Genomic DNA, 19609 nt, shown 5'->3' with positions numbered 1-19609 from the left:
TTATCAAGAGCTACAATTTTGTTGAACATGTCAATCCCAAAAATGAACTCCCTTAAAAGATGAAGACTGAAGAATTACGTCGTTGATTCTTTTCAGCATATTCGTATAAGGGCAATTTAGTATTAAAGGATTTTCGACCAACAAGGTGTTGTTTTTCAGTCATGAAGTATTCAGCAAAGTTGTAGCTCTTGATGACAGAAAAAAAGTTGTTTAATTAGTTGTTCCCAAAAAACAACACCTTGCCCTATACGAATATGCTGAAAAGAATCAACGATGTAATTCTTCAGTCTTCATCTTTTAAGGGAGTTCATTTTTGGGATTGACATGTTCAACAAAATTGTAGCTCTTGATAGGTAGAGTAAATTTGATCAAGATGAAGTAAAAATAATTTACAATTTCTGAGTTCTAACCTCAAATGTCAAATATTTGGTGTCATTTCGATAGCAGCTGTCATACTTCCACGGCTGTATCTCTTGAAGTACTTGGAATATTTGGTCGGTTATTATTGCATTTTGTTGGTCTAATTTCAATCCTTCAAATGCCGTCTACTATGCTTCAATATCTTTCTTGGTTCAAGAAATATTCGTATGTGTTGAAGATGACAGAAGTAAAATATGATAAAAAAAGTTTGACCGCCTCCATTTCTCAAACAACGGTTCGGTGGAGCAAGCCATATGCAGTATTTCAAATCTTCGCGAGCCTGTACATGAAGCTGTGTCTCTAGTTTTCAATTGTCATGGAAATTGGTCCATTTATATAAATATGTAACGAACTGTCCTCACAATTTTGTCCAATGCTAATTTGACATCGGTTTACATTTTTGAGAAAAAATCACGAAATTCAAAAATATTCACTAAAATTCCTCTAGATTCTTTTAGTTCACAATATTTTGCAATAAATAGAACAAATGATTGAATAATAAAAACTAATTACGTTCATGAAATAATCATTGGTAAATTTTTTTCGAGGTTGTCTTCTCAATTTTGTCCAAGAGTGTATATATATACTTTTATTGTCTACCTAAGCACAAGCCGGCATTAATCAGTAGATTGGTTTGAACAACATTCTCAAACTGGAAAATGCATTCATGCTACTGAATCGTATTATAAGAATAATTCGGTAACTGCGAATCATTTTACGTTCATGTTGAATGGGAATTCATGATGCGTTTGGAAAAAAAACCATTTTTCCATGTTTTGTTCTTCCAAGAACCGATCTCTATTCCCATTTATATTCTAACTGACACATGTGTATTCGAAAATTGAACTCGAGAGTGCGATCTATATTTCGAAATTCGAAGTAAAATAGGCGACATTTCTGGAACGCATATAAGTTTGACGTTTGTACTGACATTTGAGGTTTTGTTTCTTTTTCGGCAATGCTTGCTGAAGTTATCCAAATACTAAGACGAATAAATTGAACCTAACATTATTTTTTCCGAGTGATGATTGATAATTAATAAAAATGCTAATTTTATACAAATCAAATAATTTGTCGCTATTCAAATTTTTCGCCACAATAAATACTAGCTTCAGAAAATTTCGGTGTTATTCATCCATAGCATCAAATGTAACCCATTCCAGTCATCAGTTCAATGCATCGGAATCTAAGCTATTTAAAAAAACTCTTCAAATGGGAATTGGTCAACATGTGCAAAGATTTATGCATAGTAATAGACCCGAGCAGATCAGCAATGTGCATAAAGTAAAGTCTAAACCATTTTACACAGATGATAGTAACCCAGATGAGGTGTCTATCTACCAAGGCAAATACACAAACCAAATACTTCGTGTTAAAATGTTTTCATTAACAACAAGTGCTATGGGCTTGGTGGCCCAGCCAATATTATGGCACAAAGGCTTGGAAGTTGGCGGCGCTGGTCTTAGTGTACTGATGTGTTCGGTGGCTGGAATTTTTACATTTGTAACCCCTTTGCTATTGCACTTTGTTACCAAAAAGTATGTCATTGACATCAAATACAATGAGAAAACCGATGAATACACTTGCGTAACCATTTCATTCTTCTTGTTCAGAAATGAAGTAAGATCTTTGACTCGTCAAAATTATGAATGTTATTGAATAGATAAAATTTGTTGTTATGATGATTTTTTATTTCCATAGACAAAATTCAATGTGAAGGAGATTCATTTACCAGAAGTTGAAACAATGTTTACATCTATGAAAATTGGACCCAAAAAAATACCGGTATTTGTGGATGCTGCAAGTTTTAACGACACTCATCACTACGCTCGTTTCATGGGATACGATAAACCTATGAATATTCGATTAGATGTCAATGAAATCAATTCAACGGCGAATTCCGATGTTTCATCCACCAAAATGAAGTCGACTCAAACACCTGATAAGCCATAGGTCATCGTTTGGATTTTGTAGGCAAAATGATTGTTTATTGATTGTTATCAACTCAAAAATATGTTATTTTCCCAAATGAAAACAATCGAAGAAAAAAAAATATATCATTGTATCATTCTTAATTTCAAAAGAATTACTGATATTTTTCTTGGGTTAAATTGGCAATAAGCAAGTTATCAATAGAATAATAGCTAAAAATCAATTATGAATTTGTCAAAATGACAGACACGATAACATCTATCGAATATATATATATATATATATATATTAGAAAAAATAAAATAAAAATGCATTTTTCACATTAAGCGCGAGCGTGAACATTGGCTCTAGTTTGACATAAGCGCGTGCTTATGCATGTGAGTGTAGATGTTTGTATGTATCGACTTCGTACCTCTTGTAAACATAAAACGATTGCTACTACGGGCAAAAACGATGTAGTCAAATACACAACAAGTACAGCTGTCAAAAGATTAAACCAATATAAGATAGAAACTAAGTGGATTGCACGAAGAACGGAACATAAAGGGAAACACGGTGGTATAAAAGTCGAATACGTCGAGTTCGAATGTTGTTTTATTGATTCAACTTTTGTGCTGTGTAGAAGCTTTCTGAACAGGCCCGGCAGTTGTTTTTATAAAGATTTGCCCGTTTTTCGTTATTTTCTATTTGGTCTAACAAATTTGTGAAATTTTCTTTTGGTTTTTGCGTAATTACGTTCGCTACATAACAATGTCTCGTGGACCAGCAGAAGATCAGTTGAATTCATACAAAAAAACAGTTAAGGTTAGTAGTCAAGTTCTTTTTTTGCGATTATTTTTGTCACCGTCGCCATCACAATATATGACTATCAAACTCATTGTTTTTGATTTTCATATTTTCAATTTTAAAATTTCCTACGTTTCGATCTATTTAAAAATCTCCAAAATAAAACATACGAATATTTTTTCAAAAAACCTACTCGCAGAAAATATCTAGAAGTGCAATCATAGCTATTTTTATCAGAAACCGATAACATTTTAATTGATTCTTCTTCTTCTCGTGTGATTTTTCACTTTGCAATGCAATCATCGATTGAAGTGTTTACGTATTCATATCACTCCAAAATGTTTATTGTTTATAGAATATTACTGCGTAGAATTTCGTCATTACAAAAATAAGCCATGTTTACTAAGATTCAAGTCTGTATGATTTAATAAAATCTTTCTAGATCCAGTGAAATGTCAATTCAGTCAAATGAGACGCAAAATGATAGTTTTAAATATTTTTATAGTTGCAAACAAATGGTGATAAGCGACTTGCCTAAAAAAAATAACAAACACACATACACAATAAAATATATAAAGGTTTTATTTATTAATCGCGATGTAGTTTGACAGCATTTCAATATAATCTGCGTGTTTCTCTTATTTGGTCTTAATGTTAACTCTCACTTTATATTTCGTATTCTTCAACGACTCAATATTTTTAGATAAACAAGAAACCGGCACTGAAAATACACGGCGGTACACGTCGTCATGAAACCCAAATACTAAAAACTAGAAACAATATTTCATCGCTTTTGGATATACTAACTAATAATACTAATAAGCAATGTTCTTTCTACCAAGTAATTGAAAATTCAGAAGAAAGAAAAACACCACAACCTAAAATAGCCAGTTTGCCTATTGTTGCGTAAAAATTGCATAAATTGTTTTGTTTCAATGAATTTTATATGTGTTACGGATATAAATACGATGTGTGGTTTTCCACTTATAAAAACCGAATAATTGCAATTCGCTCAGAATAAATTCTGTACATTTTCCACATGGCTTCAGATGGTAGAAATTAACAAAAAAAAATTCTATAAGAAAGTCGCTCAACCGTTCAATTTATTTACAATGTACAGAAAAATTACATAGTTAGTGCAGAGTTTTTGTGAGTAATTTTATGGCTTAGTATTTATAGCCGCCTGTGTTGCAAAACATTGTGGTGATCGTCAATTTTTAGTGTAAATACAGCCGCTACTGATCCTTATGCATAATATTGAATGTACACAAACTAAATATCGAACAACAAGTTGCGAAGTAGGAGTACATTGCGCACAATTTTTGTAAGTTGCTTCATTCTGGGTATTCATCTCATTTTAGCCATTTTATTTACACATACCGGTTTCTAAATACAAATATATAATAATAACAGCAATAAAAACCACGACAAAATCTACTAAAATAAAACAAAACGAAATCAACTCCCTCTGAACCCTGAATGGGTGCTGGAAGAAAGCAATTCTTTTTTCTCGTTTTCGTTCCAGAACAAAATAAAAGAGGAGAAAATAAACGATAAAAAAGTATTATGTGTTCGTCGAATACGTGCAGAGCGTAATGAAATCCGGTTTCAGCTTTAGATTGCATCAAACATTTTATTTATTTAGTATAACGAAGGTAAAATAAAATTTCTGAATCGTAGCAACAAAGAGAAACAACAACAAATTTTAATGAAACAAAGAGAATAAGAAAAAAAAAATTAAATTCCAACCGAAAAGTAAATGTGCGCGTGATTGGTTATTCAACGTATATATAACCTGACTGCAAACCTGAATAAATGTTAATAAAACAAACTAGAGCTATTCTCTACAAATGCATTTTTGGCAACTGTATCCTCCAACAAAGCGTTATACTTGAAAAAGAAGTAGAATTTTTTAATTTACGAGAGAAAAATTCAGGTGGCTGTTGTTTTTTATTTTGGCATGAAAACATCACGTAATTACACGCCATAACAATTAGAAAGGAATCGAAATCTTATCACAACTATATAATAAACGGAAATTTATCTATATTTTAATTAAAAATTCACATAGTGCTAAATGAAGTAGCATTTATTATGATTATTAGAGTTTGACGATGAAACAATATGCAACGCAACATGCTCCTTTATTAATAATATGGGAAAAAATCGATCCAAATCACATGCACGACTAAATCAATAATGTATATTCATACATCGTAAATTTGCGTTTTCTTTAAGCCTATTGTTCCTAAAGCCATTCTTTCGTCCACATTTGGCCTTCTGAAGTTGCTATATAGTACTATTGGACACATTTTTGCGGGCATACTACACAAATGAATGCGCAACAAAGAATAAAACTTAATAAGGAATAAAATCAAGTTAACCTCAATGACATTGTGCGAAAATAACAAGCGTCAATCTAAAACGCAAAAAGCGACTAATGAATGGACGAAAAATTCCAAAAGAATGGAATAAAATAGGTAACATTTGCAGAATTTGTATACCCATGGAACGTATTTCAATTCAAAGACATCAAAAAGAATTCAATTATTTTTCTCTTTTGTATTGATGAGAGGCACATCAGAAGGGGAAACACGATCACAAATTATAAATTTACCGGGAGAATAAGATTTTTTTTTTACAGCTGATCAACGCATATAACGATATATATTCATTCAAAATTTACAATGGCAGTCAATCATAGCCCATCGAGATTTTTTACGAACTAAAACACAAATTTGCGTGTAAAAGCATGATCTATTACTATTAATAGATCGAACTTTTCAATATATTGAAATAGCTATAGCTTATACTAGGAAGATAAACAAAATTTCGCCAATATCATTGCTAAAACCAATAAAAATGAGCCAATGTTCTTTTCACTCTTGAATATACACAAATAGAATTGAATGTCTTGCAGTCGGTATTCGTAAGCAAGCTTATCAGTATTTTGATAACTCTTCATGCATTTTTTATATTATTTTCTTGCCCGAGTGTTATTTATTTTGAGTTTCATTCGGTCTGATAAACCAAACCAAATTCTATTCAAAATTGCGGCGTAGATCTGTAAATCATATTTGGTTATTTCGATTTACATCACTCTGTGGTTTATAATTTTCACCATTGTTGGTTGATTTAATTTCGGTTCAATTCGCTCTAGGCTTTGTGGTTACAGTGTGTGTTAGAATGATAGCAGTATAATGTGCTGCACTGCTCTCTCGCTAGTATATACATTATACTACGCACACAACTTCGACGTGGAGGATATTTTCCGTACATCAAGTATATGAGCTGCAGAAGACTCCTCAAAATTACATTTGACAAGTCAAATGAAAATGGAATTGGAATAATTAAGCAAGATGCAATATCTCATACTTATCTTATCGCTATTACTTTTTTTTATCATCATCGTCTTGACAGTCCACTAAGCGATGATTATTCTTTAATTTTCTAAGCCGATACGTGAATTGCCGCAAATAGTAAGATGATGATGATGGTGATAATTTCAAGTCTGAAATGTACACCTTACAGTATGCAACGAGAGGCGCGCATTGTTAATAAGAATCAATACAAATGATTAAAGCAGCATATTAGCGCCATCTACCAAAGATAGGCTATTTAAATAGATAATAATTCTGGGGATTTAACGTGTATTTTATGATGAATAATTGTTGGTTCCAACAAATAATACACTTTATTGAGAATTACTCATATGTTTACATTTCAGAAGCAATGATTCCATCATCAGTGAGTTGACAATTCAAACTCTTATATTTTTGGGGCACAGCTGTTAGTTTCGAATCAAGTTTTAGTGTATGGTGCTTTTCCAACCTAATCATAAGGGCACATCTCTCGGTATGCAATAGTTGTAATCGCACGCATCGGAAATGCGCCATAAAAGCAGTGTTTAAATTGCATTGAATGCGTGGATATGAAAGTGAATATTGTGAGCCAATAAATTAAAGCGATATAATCATTGGCTATAAAACTCAAACAAGATATAAACATCGTAATGCGCTACCCAGCAACTGCCCAATAAACATTTTTTAACGATAAATATGCACAAATAACGGTCCATATACAGTTCAATTATTTATTTATTTATTTATTGATCTAGTACAGACCCTTTTACAATAATCGCTTATCATTAATTGCTTTCACATATTTGTTTCTTTCATTATTGTTCATATATTGAAATTAACTTTCATTAAAATGTCTAACTGCTGACCAAAAGGACTGATTTTTCAAGTAATCGCTTGTGTACGTCGATAGTTTTAATAATTCTGTGTTACGTGTTGGCCTATTGTTGTTCCACACTAGTTTCGATTTTAAAAATTTTGATTCTAAATTATCATGCAATAAATCATATATGAACATACATATCTACTGTGAATCGAGTCAATATTTAGTTCTGAGCAACGGTCATCATAGGGACGAATTGTGTAATTATTATTTGCATTGGGATATTCTTTGAGTGCCATCATAGTAAATCTTTTCTGAATTCCCTCAATAAAGTCTTTATCTGTGGCCGTGGAAGGATACCAAATAGCGATACCAAACAATAGTTTACTTTTTACGAATGAGTTAAATAGAACAACCAGAGTGTCAACGTCGAATTTTTTTCCCGCTGTGCGTTTTATGAATCCCATTGTGGAGTTACACGTGGCAACTAATGATTCAATGTGTTTCTTAAATGTTAGCCGTTCATCGATTCTTATACCCAAATCCCGAAAGTCATGAACTCTGTTCAGTAATACATCACTCATTTTATATTGTCCGATAAATTTCCCATCACTTCTACTCATAGTGAGAACAGCACATTTCAAAATATTTAGCTCCAATTTATTGTCTTTACACCATTTCAGTAATTTGTTGATTTCCAATTGAAACAAAACTAGGTCTTCATTGCTTTTTATCTTCATTGCTACTCTACAGTCGTCAGCAAACAATAGAATCTTGATATATTTCTCAAATATGGTCGGTAAAATCATTAATGTAAATCAAAAACATAACAGGGCCTAAGATGCTACCAGCTGGGACACCTGTGTGCATTAAATAATCATTGGAGAGGCTGTTATTTATTTTCACTCTCATTGATCTCGCATTCAAATATGAAGCTATCCATTTAATTATGCCTGGGTCAAACTGCATGTCGGTCATATTTCTCAACAAAATTGCATGATCGACTTTGTCGAATGCTTTAGTGAAGTCAGTGTATAAAATATCAACTTGACATTTCTCAGCGAATGCTTCATTTGAAAATGTTACTAGTTCCATGAGGTTTGTGTTTATTGATTTGCCAGGGACAAATCCGTATTGGCAATCGCTTATATGGTTCCTGAAGTGGGACATTATTTTATTGTGCATTATTTTCTCGAACAATTTCAGTAATGATGGTAGTAAGGCAATACTCCGATAATTTCCGACATTTTCTTTTGATCCCTTTTTATACAAAGGAATAATGTGTGATGTTTTCACAGAGATTGGTAATGTGCCACTTATTATGGTTATTTTTCATGGTATTTTGACCCGATCTATCGTTTAACCCGGGCGTAATCTGGGCATGGTCTATTTTTCAATACCCAAAATAACTTCGGATCTGAAGATGGACCGGGTGCGAAGATCGTGAAAAATAACCATAATTCGAGTACTTCATGTGCCAATGGTTTTTGTGATATGGTAAAAAAGCCAATAAAAGACATTATTGCTGCAGCATGCTGATGTGGAAAAATTTGCAAAACTCCAATCAAAATCGAATGAACTTGAGTTTTGAGAATTTATTGAGACGTTTTGTACATGTACATAATTGCCAAAATTTTGAAACACACTATATATAGTGTCTCACATCGGATTCGATGATTCACACATTCTCTCATGAGCATTTAAGTTTCAAAGAGAAAGTTCGATAGCTGTAATTTTTGTCAGCTAAACTCGACTATCGCTAGTATAGTGCATAATATTGAACGCACCCATTCATTTTTCATTGTTTTCAAATTCCGCGCGAACAAATTATAATAAGTCTTAATGGAAATGGATGCGTTGTTATCTTGCGTTGTTGTGTCCATTGACATGATCTAGGGGCTCGGATCTATATAAAATCATATTTTATCAGCTCGAAGAGCTGCGCGAATGGCTATTTGATTATCAGGCGTGCATACGTTAATGTGATCGAAATTTTCAACAATCACCACAAACGTCATGTAAGTAGAGCTCGTTTTATGTAAACATTGAAAAAATTGTTGTTGTTGTTGTTGTTGTCGTTTCATATCCGTTGTCGGATCACATTGTTTCAAAAGGCATCTTCATTCTTCAAGGTGTCCTGCATTTGATCATTTGAGAAAACCGGTCCGGCTCACATTCTTCTTCAAAATATATGTTCTTCACGTGCACCATACACTTATTATTATGTTGGCTAAAAAAACACAATTGAAGCATTTAGTGCAAGAAAGAGATGAGAGCAAAGAGATAACTTTATTGTAAAAGAAGAAAAAGTTAAATAAAAAATCAATGACTTTTTTATTTCAAAATGATTATTTACATAAGGGACTGTCGGGTTATTTGGCCCACACTAGGATGTACGTCCATAAAAAATTTATGTGTGGATATTTTTCAAATATGAAACTTCCATTGGAAAGAGGATGTCAAAAGGAAACTTTTTGCCTTTGTTAGTCCTTCGATACCGATCCAAAAAAAAATTGAAATCAAATTTTCTAAACCTCTCAAAATCGGCTGAAAAAAAATTTGTCGGGTTAAATGTCCCACGTCGAAAAATCTTAAAATTAAGTGAGAAAATGATAAACTAACATTATATTTTGAATGGTTATTCGATTTTTATTGAATTATGTCTCGTTGACAAGAAAATGGACGATAATTATTCATCTAATTCTTTGGATTTTTCGGCACTGTGGTTGTGACATTTTTAAAACTAAATATGTCTAAAAATAAGAAAACATCACAGACGAAAAAAACTTTGAATCAAACAAAGAAATACGTCTAAAATATGACGTTAGTAGGTTTCCATCCAATATTCCCATATAATGACAGGAATTGGAATATTTGATACATTTAAGGAATATTTCAGCTATATTTTGACGTTTTTTGTTATTACCCTATATTATTTTGACTATATCTATCGGCCATTCCACACGAAATCAGGGAAGAGTTGCAATGTGAGGTCGCCGAATTGGCTGAAAATTGGCTTTTAAAAGTAATCGAGATTTTTACACGTAAATTACTTTCTCTATTACAAATTACTTTAGAGTGATTTGCCCCTCGATCATAAGAGCCAATGCAATTAATGCGCATAAGTAGCGCCACCTCTAATGATAACGGAGAGTTAACATAAGTCGTATGCAATTGATGTTGAGAAAAAGAAGAAGAAGGAGTAGACATTCTATTCATTTACATTGCAATAATGGCAATCAGTAGAAATGGTGCTCATGTGCCGATCATATCACTGTTATCACCCTTCGACTTTATTTAACCAGGGCAAACTAATTAATACGTTGGTTGATTAGTGATTACGGAAGATTTTTGTTCCTACACACACAAAAGCAAGTAGTTAAACTTTATCGCAAGTCGGGACAAACCATACATTTATAGGTGCTGACATCCACTTTTGGGATAAATTTCATCGAACTTGTATATGTCAACACCATTCAAACGTATATTTTATCCCGACTTGCGATGACGTTCAACTACTTTTGACAATTTACTTTTGTGTGTGTACAAATTTTGGAATTTTTGACGCATAGAAGGCATGAAATGGTTTTTAAAATCCTCGATTTTTTTTCCTTGTAAAGTAGGCTGCTATCACTGAAACATACTTTTTGACCTTTTCTATTTCTAAACTACTTTCGATTTGAAATAACTTGGTTTGCTTTTGTTTCATTAGGATGAGTCCATCGTTACTACTGCTACTGGCGCACCAATTGGCGTGAAAGATGCTACCCAATCGGTGGGACACCGTGGACCGCTCCTTCTTCAAGATGTCAATTTCTTGGATGAAATATCGCATTTTGATCGTGAACGTATTCCGGAACGGGTCGTTCACGCCAAAGGAGCCGGTGCTTTTGGTTACTTTGAAGTGACCCACCCAGATATTCAGAAGTATTCAGCGGCCAAGGTGTTTGGCGCTGTCGGCAAAAAAACGCCGATTGCAGTTCGGTTCTCTACGGTCGGTGGTGAGAGTGGATCAGCAGATACTGTACGTGATCCCCGTGGTTTTGCCGTGAAATTCTATACTGAGGATGGTATTTGGGATTTGGTTGGCAACAACACGCCGATATTTTTTATTCGTGACCCAATTCTATTCCCAAGTTTCATTCATACACAAAAACGTAATCCAACTACTCACTTGAAAGATCCGGACATGTTCTGGGATTTTATTTCCTTGCGCCCAGAAACTACTCACCAGGTCATGTTCTTATTCTCCGACCGTGGTATTCCAGATGGCTATCGTCATATGAATGGATATGGTTCACACACATTCAAATTGATTAATGATAAAGGTGAACCAACCTACTGTAAATTCCACTACAAAACCGATCAAAAGATCAAAAATTTGCCAGTTGATCGTGCTAACGATTTATCTGCAAGTGATCCAGATTACAGTATCCGCGATTTATACAATGCTATTGCTAAGGGTGACTATCCAACATGGACTTTCCACATTCAGGTGATGAGCTACACTGAGGCCGAAAAAGCTTCATTCAATCCATTTGATGTGACCAAGGTTTGGCCACAAAGCGATTATCCATTGATTCCAGTCGGCAAATTGGTTTTGGATCGCAATCCAAACAATTACTTTGCTGAAGTGGAACAAATTGCCTTCAGTCCGGCTAATCTGGTACCAGGCATTGAGCCATCACCAGACAAGATGTTGCAAGGTAAAATGTGATCAGTAGAACTTGTACGTTATCAGTAGTACTCTTTAAATACTCCCTCTCTGTATTTGTTTTTCAATTTTAGGTCGTTTGTTCTCTTACTCTGATACACATCGCCATCGTTTGGGACCAAATCATTTGCAATTGCCAGTTAATTGCCCATATCGTGTGTCGACCAAAAATTATCAACGTGATGGTTCCATGTGCTTCACCGATAACCAGGGCGGTGCACCGAATTATTTCCCGAATTCGTTTGGTGGACCAACCGAATGCGAACGCGCACGTAAGCTCAATCCACCAGAGCGAGTTAGCGGTGACGTTTATCGCATAAGCACTGCTCATGAAGATAACTTCAGTCAAGCTGGAATTTTTTACAGTAAAGTGTTGAATGCCGAAGAAAAACTCCGTCTGGCCAACAATATTTCGGGGCATTTGGCCGGTGCATCGCAATTCATTCAAGAGCGTGCGGTCAAGAACTTCTCCCAAGCTAGCAGCGAATTGGGAATCCGCATCGCAACAAACCTTAAGCTCAAAACATCTGCTAATTTGTAAGCGATACTCTCGCGCCCATATTTTTAAAAATAATAATTTCATTGGTATAAAAGATTCTATGCGAATACAAAAAAGACGTTAATTCACTATCGATTTCACTTTTCCAAACGGGGTTTTCCATTGGATTTTTTTAAAATGTACCTTCATATGTAAGCACTTCGTTTGTTTTAAAGACATTTACAATAAATCGTTCATTGGTATTGATATCGATACAAAAGTGTGTCTTAATTTGTTTAAAATCATAAATATTGTACTGCGACTGTGTGAAATGAAGAAGGATGACAACGTGCGAGATTCGCTGCTAAATGGTAATCTTTATCTATTATTTTTTATTTCAAATTAAAAACTTGAATACTTGAAAACTTTTAAATTTGCTCGTTCAAGGCAATAATACCAGCCAATATACTCCAACAATCAGATTTTTTAAATAATGTGATGAAATTTTTATTTTACTAATGTTTTGAATAAAACCAGGTAAGAACAAAATGCTGAAAACAGAATAATGATTGGAATATCAGCAGTTAGCTTCAATTATTCAGTATTTAATTTGTTAGTCCGCTGATATTTGATTCTGAGCGCCAGTATAAGTCAGTACATCAGTCAGTTTATGATAGACAGTCTTAGAGTGAGAAGTCACGTTTGATGGATAAGATTTCAACTGCGATTTGGTGTACATTATAGATTGGTTGCTAGTTGTGCTATTCAAAACAAAAAAACCTAATGATGTATTCTTATCGCCATTCACCTATGCTATTTATAGTAGAACTTGCTGCAACAACAACAAAATATGATTTTAATCTAAATATTTCACTGTATTGAAAAAAATTTAGTGGAAAAGAAAAAAACAACTTTCGTTTTTTTTCTTCTAATGTTTCTTTATAGTCTGCGCCATTTTCATGAGTATTTGGAATTTTCTTAGTTTTTTCCAAATGTGATGCAAAAAAAAATGTCAGAATTACAATATTTTGAATGGTTGGGCGCAGGCTCATCACACAAATACCATCAGGTCAGAGCCAATAATAATGAAATGGCGATAGAATAGTCAAAATGAATATGCGAAAGAGAGAGAGCGAGGGTGACATAGACTAAATGGTGAAATAAGTGTTTGGTTGTCTTTGTGCACATATACTAGTACAGCCACCTATTGAAATAATCATAACCAAATGTCAATGTGGCACTAGATGCATGCTACACAATGAACAAAATATAACGAAGACAGCGGGAAAATGTATGTGGGCCTTACGATAGTGTGGTGTTGAGTGCAACTAGGAGGTCGTATATACCGACGAAAAAGAAAATTCCATTCAAAACCAAAGAGAAAAACGGTGCAGAATATCAAATTCTTCATCGTCGCTGCGAATCATTCAAAAGATAATATTACCGATTAAGCCGTAATCGAAGAGTATTAATTATTATACGGTGTGTTGACATTTATATATCGTCGGTTCGACGACGATCATGGATGAAAACCAGTCGGACATAACAAGCAGCATCGTATTACCGGACATTGCCGAACATCTTGGAACAGCCGACGAAAGCAACCATGAAAATGGCGATCAGGTAAACACAACCAAACCGAAAATTCATTTGCACTTTTCGGTTCATGTTTGAACTTATATTTGCTGTCGTCGTTCAATGTTTCCTTTTCACTTCTTTTTTTCATTCGTAACGAAAATTTGAAAAAAAGAAACCAAAATTATGACACTTTTATCGTCTAATAAAAAAAAATGCTCATGACTTATTTACGCAAACATTCTATTTGAGAATAAAATAAATTTTGTCTTTCGTCAAGATCTTCGAAAATGAGGAATGCTCATGGTGTACAGAATGAACGAACGAATCACATTTTTCGTCATTCTGTACATACACACACTGCACATTCATATTCACACATGCAGACATGTATAGTGTGTAGAAAACACACGTAATCGCAAATACTGACAGTCATAACATTTCAAACTCATACTGTCGCATCTCTTCAGTGCGAATCAGTGCAAATGTCAGAAGTAGCAACAGCCAAATTGCCTTTACCATACTAATTTATCCGTATGAGTTTTCGGTTTCTCATTCGTCTCTGTTTTCTTATTTTGTATGTATGTATATTGTATATACACAGTTTCAGTCTCCGCGCGGTTCATTCACCAATACATTCGCGTCCAATCGCAGCAGCGCTTGTGTATATCGCATCCGTGCGAACAACACTTAGAATTGGCGACTGGCTACGTTGGCTGTATTGATTAGTGTTTACGTTTTGTTTTTTTCCTCTTTGATTGTATTGGATAAAATATTTTTTAGGTTATACGTAAACGCTTGTTGGAGATCGCGGTAAAAATTTGTATTTTTCACTTTTTTTCGTTTCACCTTGTCTTGTCAAACATCATTGATAAAGTCCGACTGCAATTGGTTTCAAGAAAGTGAATTGTTCGTTGACAAAGACAGCGACCTCGAGTAGCGTCGGGTAGTTTGCGAGTGTATTTTCATATTGCCAAGATCGTAAATAATAGAGAGCCAACATAAACATAAATTTGTTTGTGTCGACAACGCAGCACATAATTTTTTTCGTGTATGAAATGCTTAATTTAAAAGAAAAAAAAACAAAAAGAAGCAACAGCATAAAAAATGAAAACTCCATAATTTTTTGAGAATGCGTAAATGCAATACAATTTTGTCTTATTTTTCATTTCATAACAAACCATTGAAAACACATAAAGAAAGAGCGAAATTAAGCGAAACAAAATAACATACATATCAGATTGACATCGAAATCACGAAGTCATACAATACAATGTGATGGATTAAGAACGCATATGTATATGAATCGCACATAACAAAAGCAAAACAAAAAAAAAGAAGAACACAGAATACAAAATACTAAACGGTGAACGCCAAGACAAAGACCAACAGGATAAATAACTAACTATTATACAAAGTATTTATATTCGTACGTCCAGAGAGTAAAGAAATCACGAAAAAAAAAACAAACCATAATCAATTCATAAATTAAGCGGGAGAATCGTCCACAAAAGAGATAGTGAAGCCAAACTGCCACAACTTTCGAGTATAAGATTGCCAAAAAGAAAACCAAAACAAAACCAAATTTATGTCTGTAAAACAGGGTGGTCAAAATCAACGAACGACGACACGTTTGGTCGCTGCCACCACCGAAAGTGGAACAGTCGTATCAGTGCCCGTCTCATTACCATTACTAGGAACTACTTTCAATGTCATTACACCGGATCAATTGCCACATTTCAAGCAGATGCTATGGTAAACTGATGGAATTTACTCATTTAGTACATTATCACTAAGAATTTTTTTTTTCGATTATTCAGCGTCGACAGCAATGGTTTCATATCTGGTAATGTGGTCGGAGATGTCGGGGACCTGAAACCCACACATATTGTCATACAGCAGCAGCAGACCCAACAGGTGAATTGAAGCCTTCAAAAATTGCGTGAATAATCATTATACATGTTTTCAGACGGCTTCAATTGTTGATCAGCAACCACCTCCGCAGACCCAATCGGAACAACACCAGCAGGTAAGTCAACTTAGCTCCTATCATTCTTGCTTTGCCATGTTACAACACCTAAAAGTTAACCCAATTCAACGGGAAAAGAAACAAAATGAGATCAGATTTTGATGAGTTCAAGCATGTTTTGGATGCTTAAAGGGTGTTGCCTTCAAATGATATGTTCTATTTGAATTAGAGTGTGAAGCAACTTTGTCATCGTTAAGCATCAAAGACTCATATTATTTTTTTTTTTCATTTTAGCAACAAAAACAACCACAACAGCAACAAACGTCTCAAACGTCAACTACCAATTGGAATGACACGATGAACCTAGAAGTGCTGCCGGTGAGATGTAAAACAACCACCGCTGAATTATACAAGTCAAGGTTGGGTTCGGGTGGCCGGGGACGTTGCATAAAATACAAGGATCAATGGTTTACGCCTAGTGAATTTGAAAACTTATGTGGTCGAGGTTCAAGTAAAGACTGGAAGCGGTCGATTCGCTTTGGAGGCCGAAGTTTACAGGTATTTTTTGAATGAAACATTCATTTGATGCATTTTGCTAAATTCATCATACGTTGATATTTTGTTAGGCTCTAATTGATGAAAGTATCATCACACCGCATGCAACGAGCTGTACTTGGTATGTAATACGAAATTTCCTTGTCATTTAAATATGTTTGACCGAAAAATACTATATAATTTATTGAAATTTAAAATGAATTATGAATTTTGGAATTGAATTATTTTGCAGCCCTGCGTGTTGCGACGATGACTCGAGTTAGTATTATTACCAAATGACAATAGGTTTTTTTTACAACAATTGAAATATTTTAAAATGTTTAATTCAATTTGTTCAGCTGCCTCGGGACCAGTACGCCTATTTACACCGTATAAACGTCGAAGACGAAATCTGCCGAATATGGAACAGTCGCCAAATAATGTACAAGCCAAACAGAAGAAACAAAGCGAAGAAGAAGGCGAACACGAGCAAGGCATCGTGACCAAAGAAGAAACGACGTGGGAATCTATTACTGATGGAATAGACGGCACTAGTGAATACATTGACTCGTCGTCACAAAGTGAGTCAAATGAATTGCTTTCAATGAATATGTCATATAAAAATAGTTTGATACTGTTTTTTTCTTCTCAGTTCTTGCTGAATCTAGTATACCTTACGATCGCTTAAAAACCATATGTGCCCAAATGACCAAAGCAACAAACGAATTTCGTCGATGTATATCGGAAGTAAAAGAGGCGCACGCACGCCAAATCGAGCGATTGCAACGAGAACGTGATGCAGCCTTGATGGCTGCTCGTGTGCATGCCGATATTGATGATCCAAATAATGTTCATCAAATGCCGGGTGTTGAGATACCCACTACAAAAAAGGTACACATCGCAATTGATCACAATGTATACATAAAACACTTTGTGTGCATTAATTATAATAATTTCGTTTTTGTTATTATGAATTAGTGCGCCAATTGTAATCGCGAAGCAATGGCCGAATGCTCATTGTGTCGACGAACGCCATATTGTTCAACATTTTGCCAACGAAAGGACTGGAATGCGCATCAGGTTGAATGTACAACACGTGATCCAAATGAAGCCACACAACAAATTATGCTGCTGGTTGATGAACAGGCATAAACTTTTTTTTGTAGAACTACACATATTTTACACTTGTATTTTAATATTTTAATATAAATTTAGTTTTTACATGTTCAAAAGAGAGGGAGAGGGAGAGAGAAAGAGAGAGAGAGAGAGAGAGAGAGAGAGAGAGAGACGGAGAAAAAACAAAATGAATAATGACGAATTTTTCTCGCAACAAAATGAAACAATGATTTCGAATTCATATAAATACAACATGTTGCGTAAATAAGAAATTTTATACACAAAACCATTAGCGTAAATGATCAAATGCATGAAGCCATTCAGTCTTTCATTCTCTATTTTAATTCTCGTCATTCGTTTTATATGTTTAGCCGAAAGACGATTTCGATACTGTTTTCGGTCATAAAATGATAGAAAAAAAAAACAACTGGAAACAATCGTGCAAACTTAGCCAATTGAAAAAAGGACCCCCTTCGAACACTTCGTTCAATTTTTAATAACTTTTTCTTTCTAGAAGAAGAGTAATGAAATCAGAGTGAAGAAAATCAGCTTTTGACGTTTCAAACATTTAAGACTTTTTTAACATCATCAATGAATACAATGAATTGTGTAAATTTTCGCTCACTTATATCCGCTTTCTGGGATGGCGGTGGCTCATATATTCATTCAAAAAATGAATCGCATGAGTTGCAAATTCAAAAAATCCAAGGAGTCTACACAGTGTGTACACACATCTTTACTCAATGAAGCAGAGAAATTGTCGGCACACGCGTAGATGTAGTATTTCACTTGATTTAGCAATTCGTTAGATGCCGAAACATCGTATATGCATTTTACTCGATTTATCACGTGAAATCCTAATATTACACACACACACAATAGTATGGAGTTCACTTTTATACTAAAGTGTCATAACCAATACATTCAAATATAGTTGACATATACGAATGGGATAAATGTCATCTCATTTGTGTATATTTGTTGGTGCTGACATGTGCTTTTGCGATGAACTTTATTCCATTCGTATATGTCAACTATATTTGAATGTATTGGTTATGACACTTTAGTACAAAAGTAAACTCCATACTATTGTGTGTGTAGGTTAGCCGAAGTATTATTTCGTTTGCGGCGCCTATAATACATAGCGTAAGCATGGCGCCGCAAACGAAATCATACTTCGGCTAATCAAGTATTGGGATTTCACGTGATAAATCGAGTAAAACGCATATACGATGTTTCGGCAACTAACGAATTGCTAAATCAAGTGAAATGGTACATCTACGCGTGTGCCGACAAGTCCTCTGCTTCATTGAGTATGTCATTATTTATTATCCAAATGTTTTTTATTATGTAAATGTTTTTTTTTTCTGGAACTTTCGCTCCGATATCAAGTGAAAATATCCAATCATATGTTTAACAGAAACAAATCTGTATATATGAATTTCAATACTATTTTTGTAGTACTCTTTCATGCGATCAACATGAGTCATTGGCTTGTCTTTTTCTCGTCTAGTTCTATCAATGAGATGTATAGTCAATTTTATTTCTTAAATAAACAAAATACAAGATATATAGATTCAAAATGAAAAAAAAAAAAAACGTGTAAAAAGGTAATATTAAAATTTTGTTGTGTTTTTGACCATTTTCGTTCCGTGTTTTGATCATTATATTTTCTCTAGTTTTTGCAGAAGGCATACACCAAATATCAGAAATAAATCATATGTTTTATGTGTATTTTTATCTTATAAAAATTAGTAACAGGAATAAATTTGTGATTTAAATTGTAATCACAATAATTTGGAATTTTTTCTTTTTTAAATAAAAAAAATTGAAACTTTTACAAAACACCGATTTTTTCTCTTGAAATCACTGTGATATGAATTATTCTACTTACGATGTCCGT

The 19609-nt window shown here is 34.1% G+C and overlaps 3 protein-coding genes across 5 annotated transcripts; all 3 read left to right on the top strand.

Annotated features, from left to right (window-relative positions):
* The first annotated feature begins 1155 nt into the window (after positions 1 to 1155).
* Positions 1156 to 2633, top strand: LOC129575699 (transmembrane protein 70 homolog, mitochondrial). The gene is made up of 2 exons (XM_055459632.1): positions 1156 to 2040; positions 2122 to 2633. The coding sequence occupies exons 1-2, from the start codon at positions 1465 to 1467 to the stop codon at positions 2371 to 2373; spliced, it is 828 nt and encodes a 275-aa protein (XP_055315607.1). The 5' UTR covers positions 1156 to 1464; the 3' UTR covers positions 2374 to 2633.
* A 119-nt stretch (positions 2634 to 2752) lies between these two features.
* LOC129575697 (catalase) lies at positions 2753 to 12792 on the top strand. The gene is made up of 3 exons (XM_055459627.1): positions 2753 to 3156; positions 11033 to 12026; positions 12109 to 12792. The coding sequence occupies exons 1-3, from the start codon at positions 3103 to 3105 to the stop codon at positions 12573 to 12575; spliced, it is 1515 nt and encodes a 504-aa protein (XP_055315602.1). The 5' UTR covers positions 2753 to 3102; the 3' UTR covers positions 12576 to 12792.
* Positions 12793 to 13765: 973 nt separating this feature from the next.
* LOC129575698 (deformed epidermal autoregulatory factor 1) lies at positions 13766 to 19350 on the top strand. 3 transcript variants are annotated; one of them, XM_055459628.1, is made up of 10 exons: positions 13766 to 14135; positions 15691 to 15842; positions 15908 to 16004; positions 16057 to 16116; positions 16351 to 16614; positions 16683 to 16732; positions 16844 to 16869; positions 16950 to 17171; positions 17243 to 17481; positions 17569 to 19350. In XM_055459628.1, the coding sequence occupies exons 1-10, from the start codon at positions 14034 to 14036 to the stop codon at positions 17740 to 17742; spliced, it is 1386 nt and encodes a 461-aa protein (XP_055315603.1). In that variant the 5' UTR covers positions 13766 to 14033; the 3' UTR covers positions 17743 to 19350. The 3 variants fall into 3 exon arrangements, with proteins under 3 accessions (XP_055315603.1, XP_055315605.1, XP_055315604.1); XM_055459630.1 differs by having other exon boundaries at positions 13796 to 14135; positions 15287 to 15842; XM_055459629.1 differs by lacking the exon at positions 13766 to 14135 and adding an exon at positions 14780 to 15138 and having other exon boundaries at positions 15287 to 15842.
* Positions 19351 to 19609: the final 259 nt, after the last annotated feature.

The sequence above is a fragment of the Sitodiplosis mosellana genome, unplaced genomic scaffold (genome assembly GCF_009176505.1).
Source record: "Sitodiplosis mosellana isolate CC-2019 unplaced genomic scaffold, AAFC_SMos_1.0 Smas_scaffold_6167, whole genome shotgun sequence".
Taxonomy (NCBI): Eukaryota; Metazoa; Arthropoda; class Insecta; order Diptera; family Cecidomyiidae; genus Sitodiplosis; species Sitodiplosis mosellana.
Note: the sequence above shows the minus strand (reverse complement) of the source record. Positions and strands in the feature narration are given on the sequence as shown.

Coding starts and splice junctions, on each gene's coding strand:
- LOC129575699 (XM_055459632.1), top strand. CDS start 1,465: ATGCTAATTTTATACAAATCAAATAATTTGTCGCTATTCAAATTTTTC. Junction 2,041..2,121: donor TCTTCTTGTTCAGAAATGAA/GTAAGATCTTTG, acceptor TTATTTCCATAG/ACAAAATTCAATGTGAAGGA.
- LOC129575697 (XM_055459627.1), top strand. CDS start 3,103: ATGTCTCGTGGACCAGCAGAAGATCAGTTGAATTCATACAAAAAAACA. Junction 3,157..11,032: donor CATACAAAAAAACAGTTAAG/GTTAGTAGTCAA, acceptor TTGTTTCATTAG/GATGAGTCCATCGTTACTAC. Junction 12,027..12,108: donor ACCAGACAAGATGTTGCAAG/GTAAAATGTGAT, acceptor TTTCAATTTTAG/GTCGTTTGTTCTCTTACTCT.
- LOC129575698 (XM_055459628.1), top strand. CDS start 14,034: ATGGATGAAAACCAGTCGGACATAACAAGCAGCATCGTATTACCGGAC. Junction 16,005..16,056: donor AGCAGCAGCAGACCCAACAG/GTGAATTGAAGC, acceptor ACATGTTTTCAG/ACGGCTTCAATTGTTGATCA. Junction 17,172..17,242: donor CATTGACTCGTCGTCACAAA/GTGAGTCAAATG, acceptor TTTTCTTCTCAG/TTCTTGCTGAATCTAGTATA.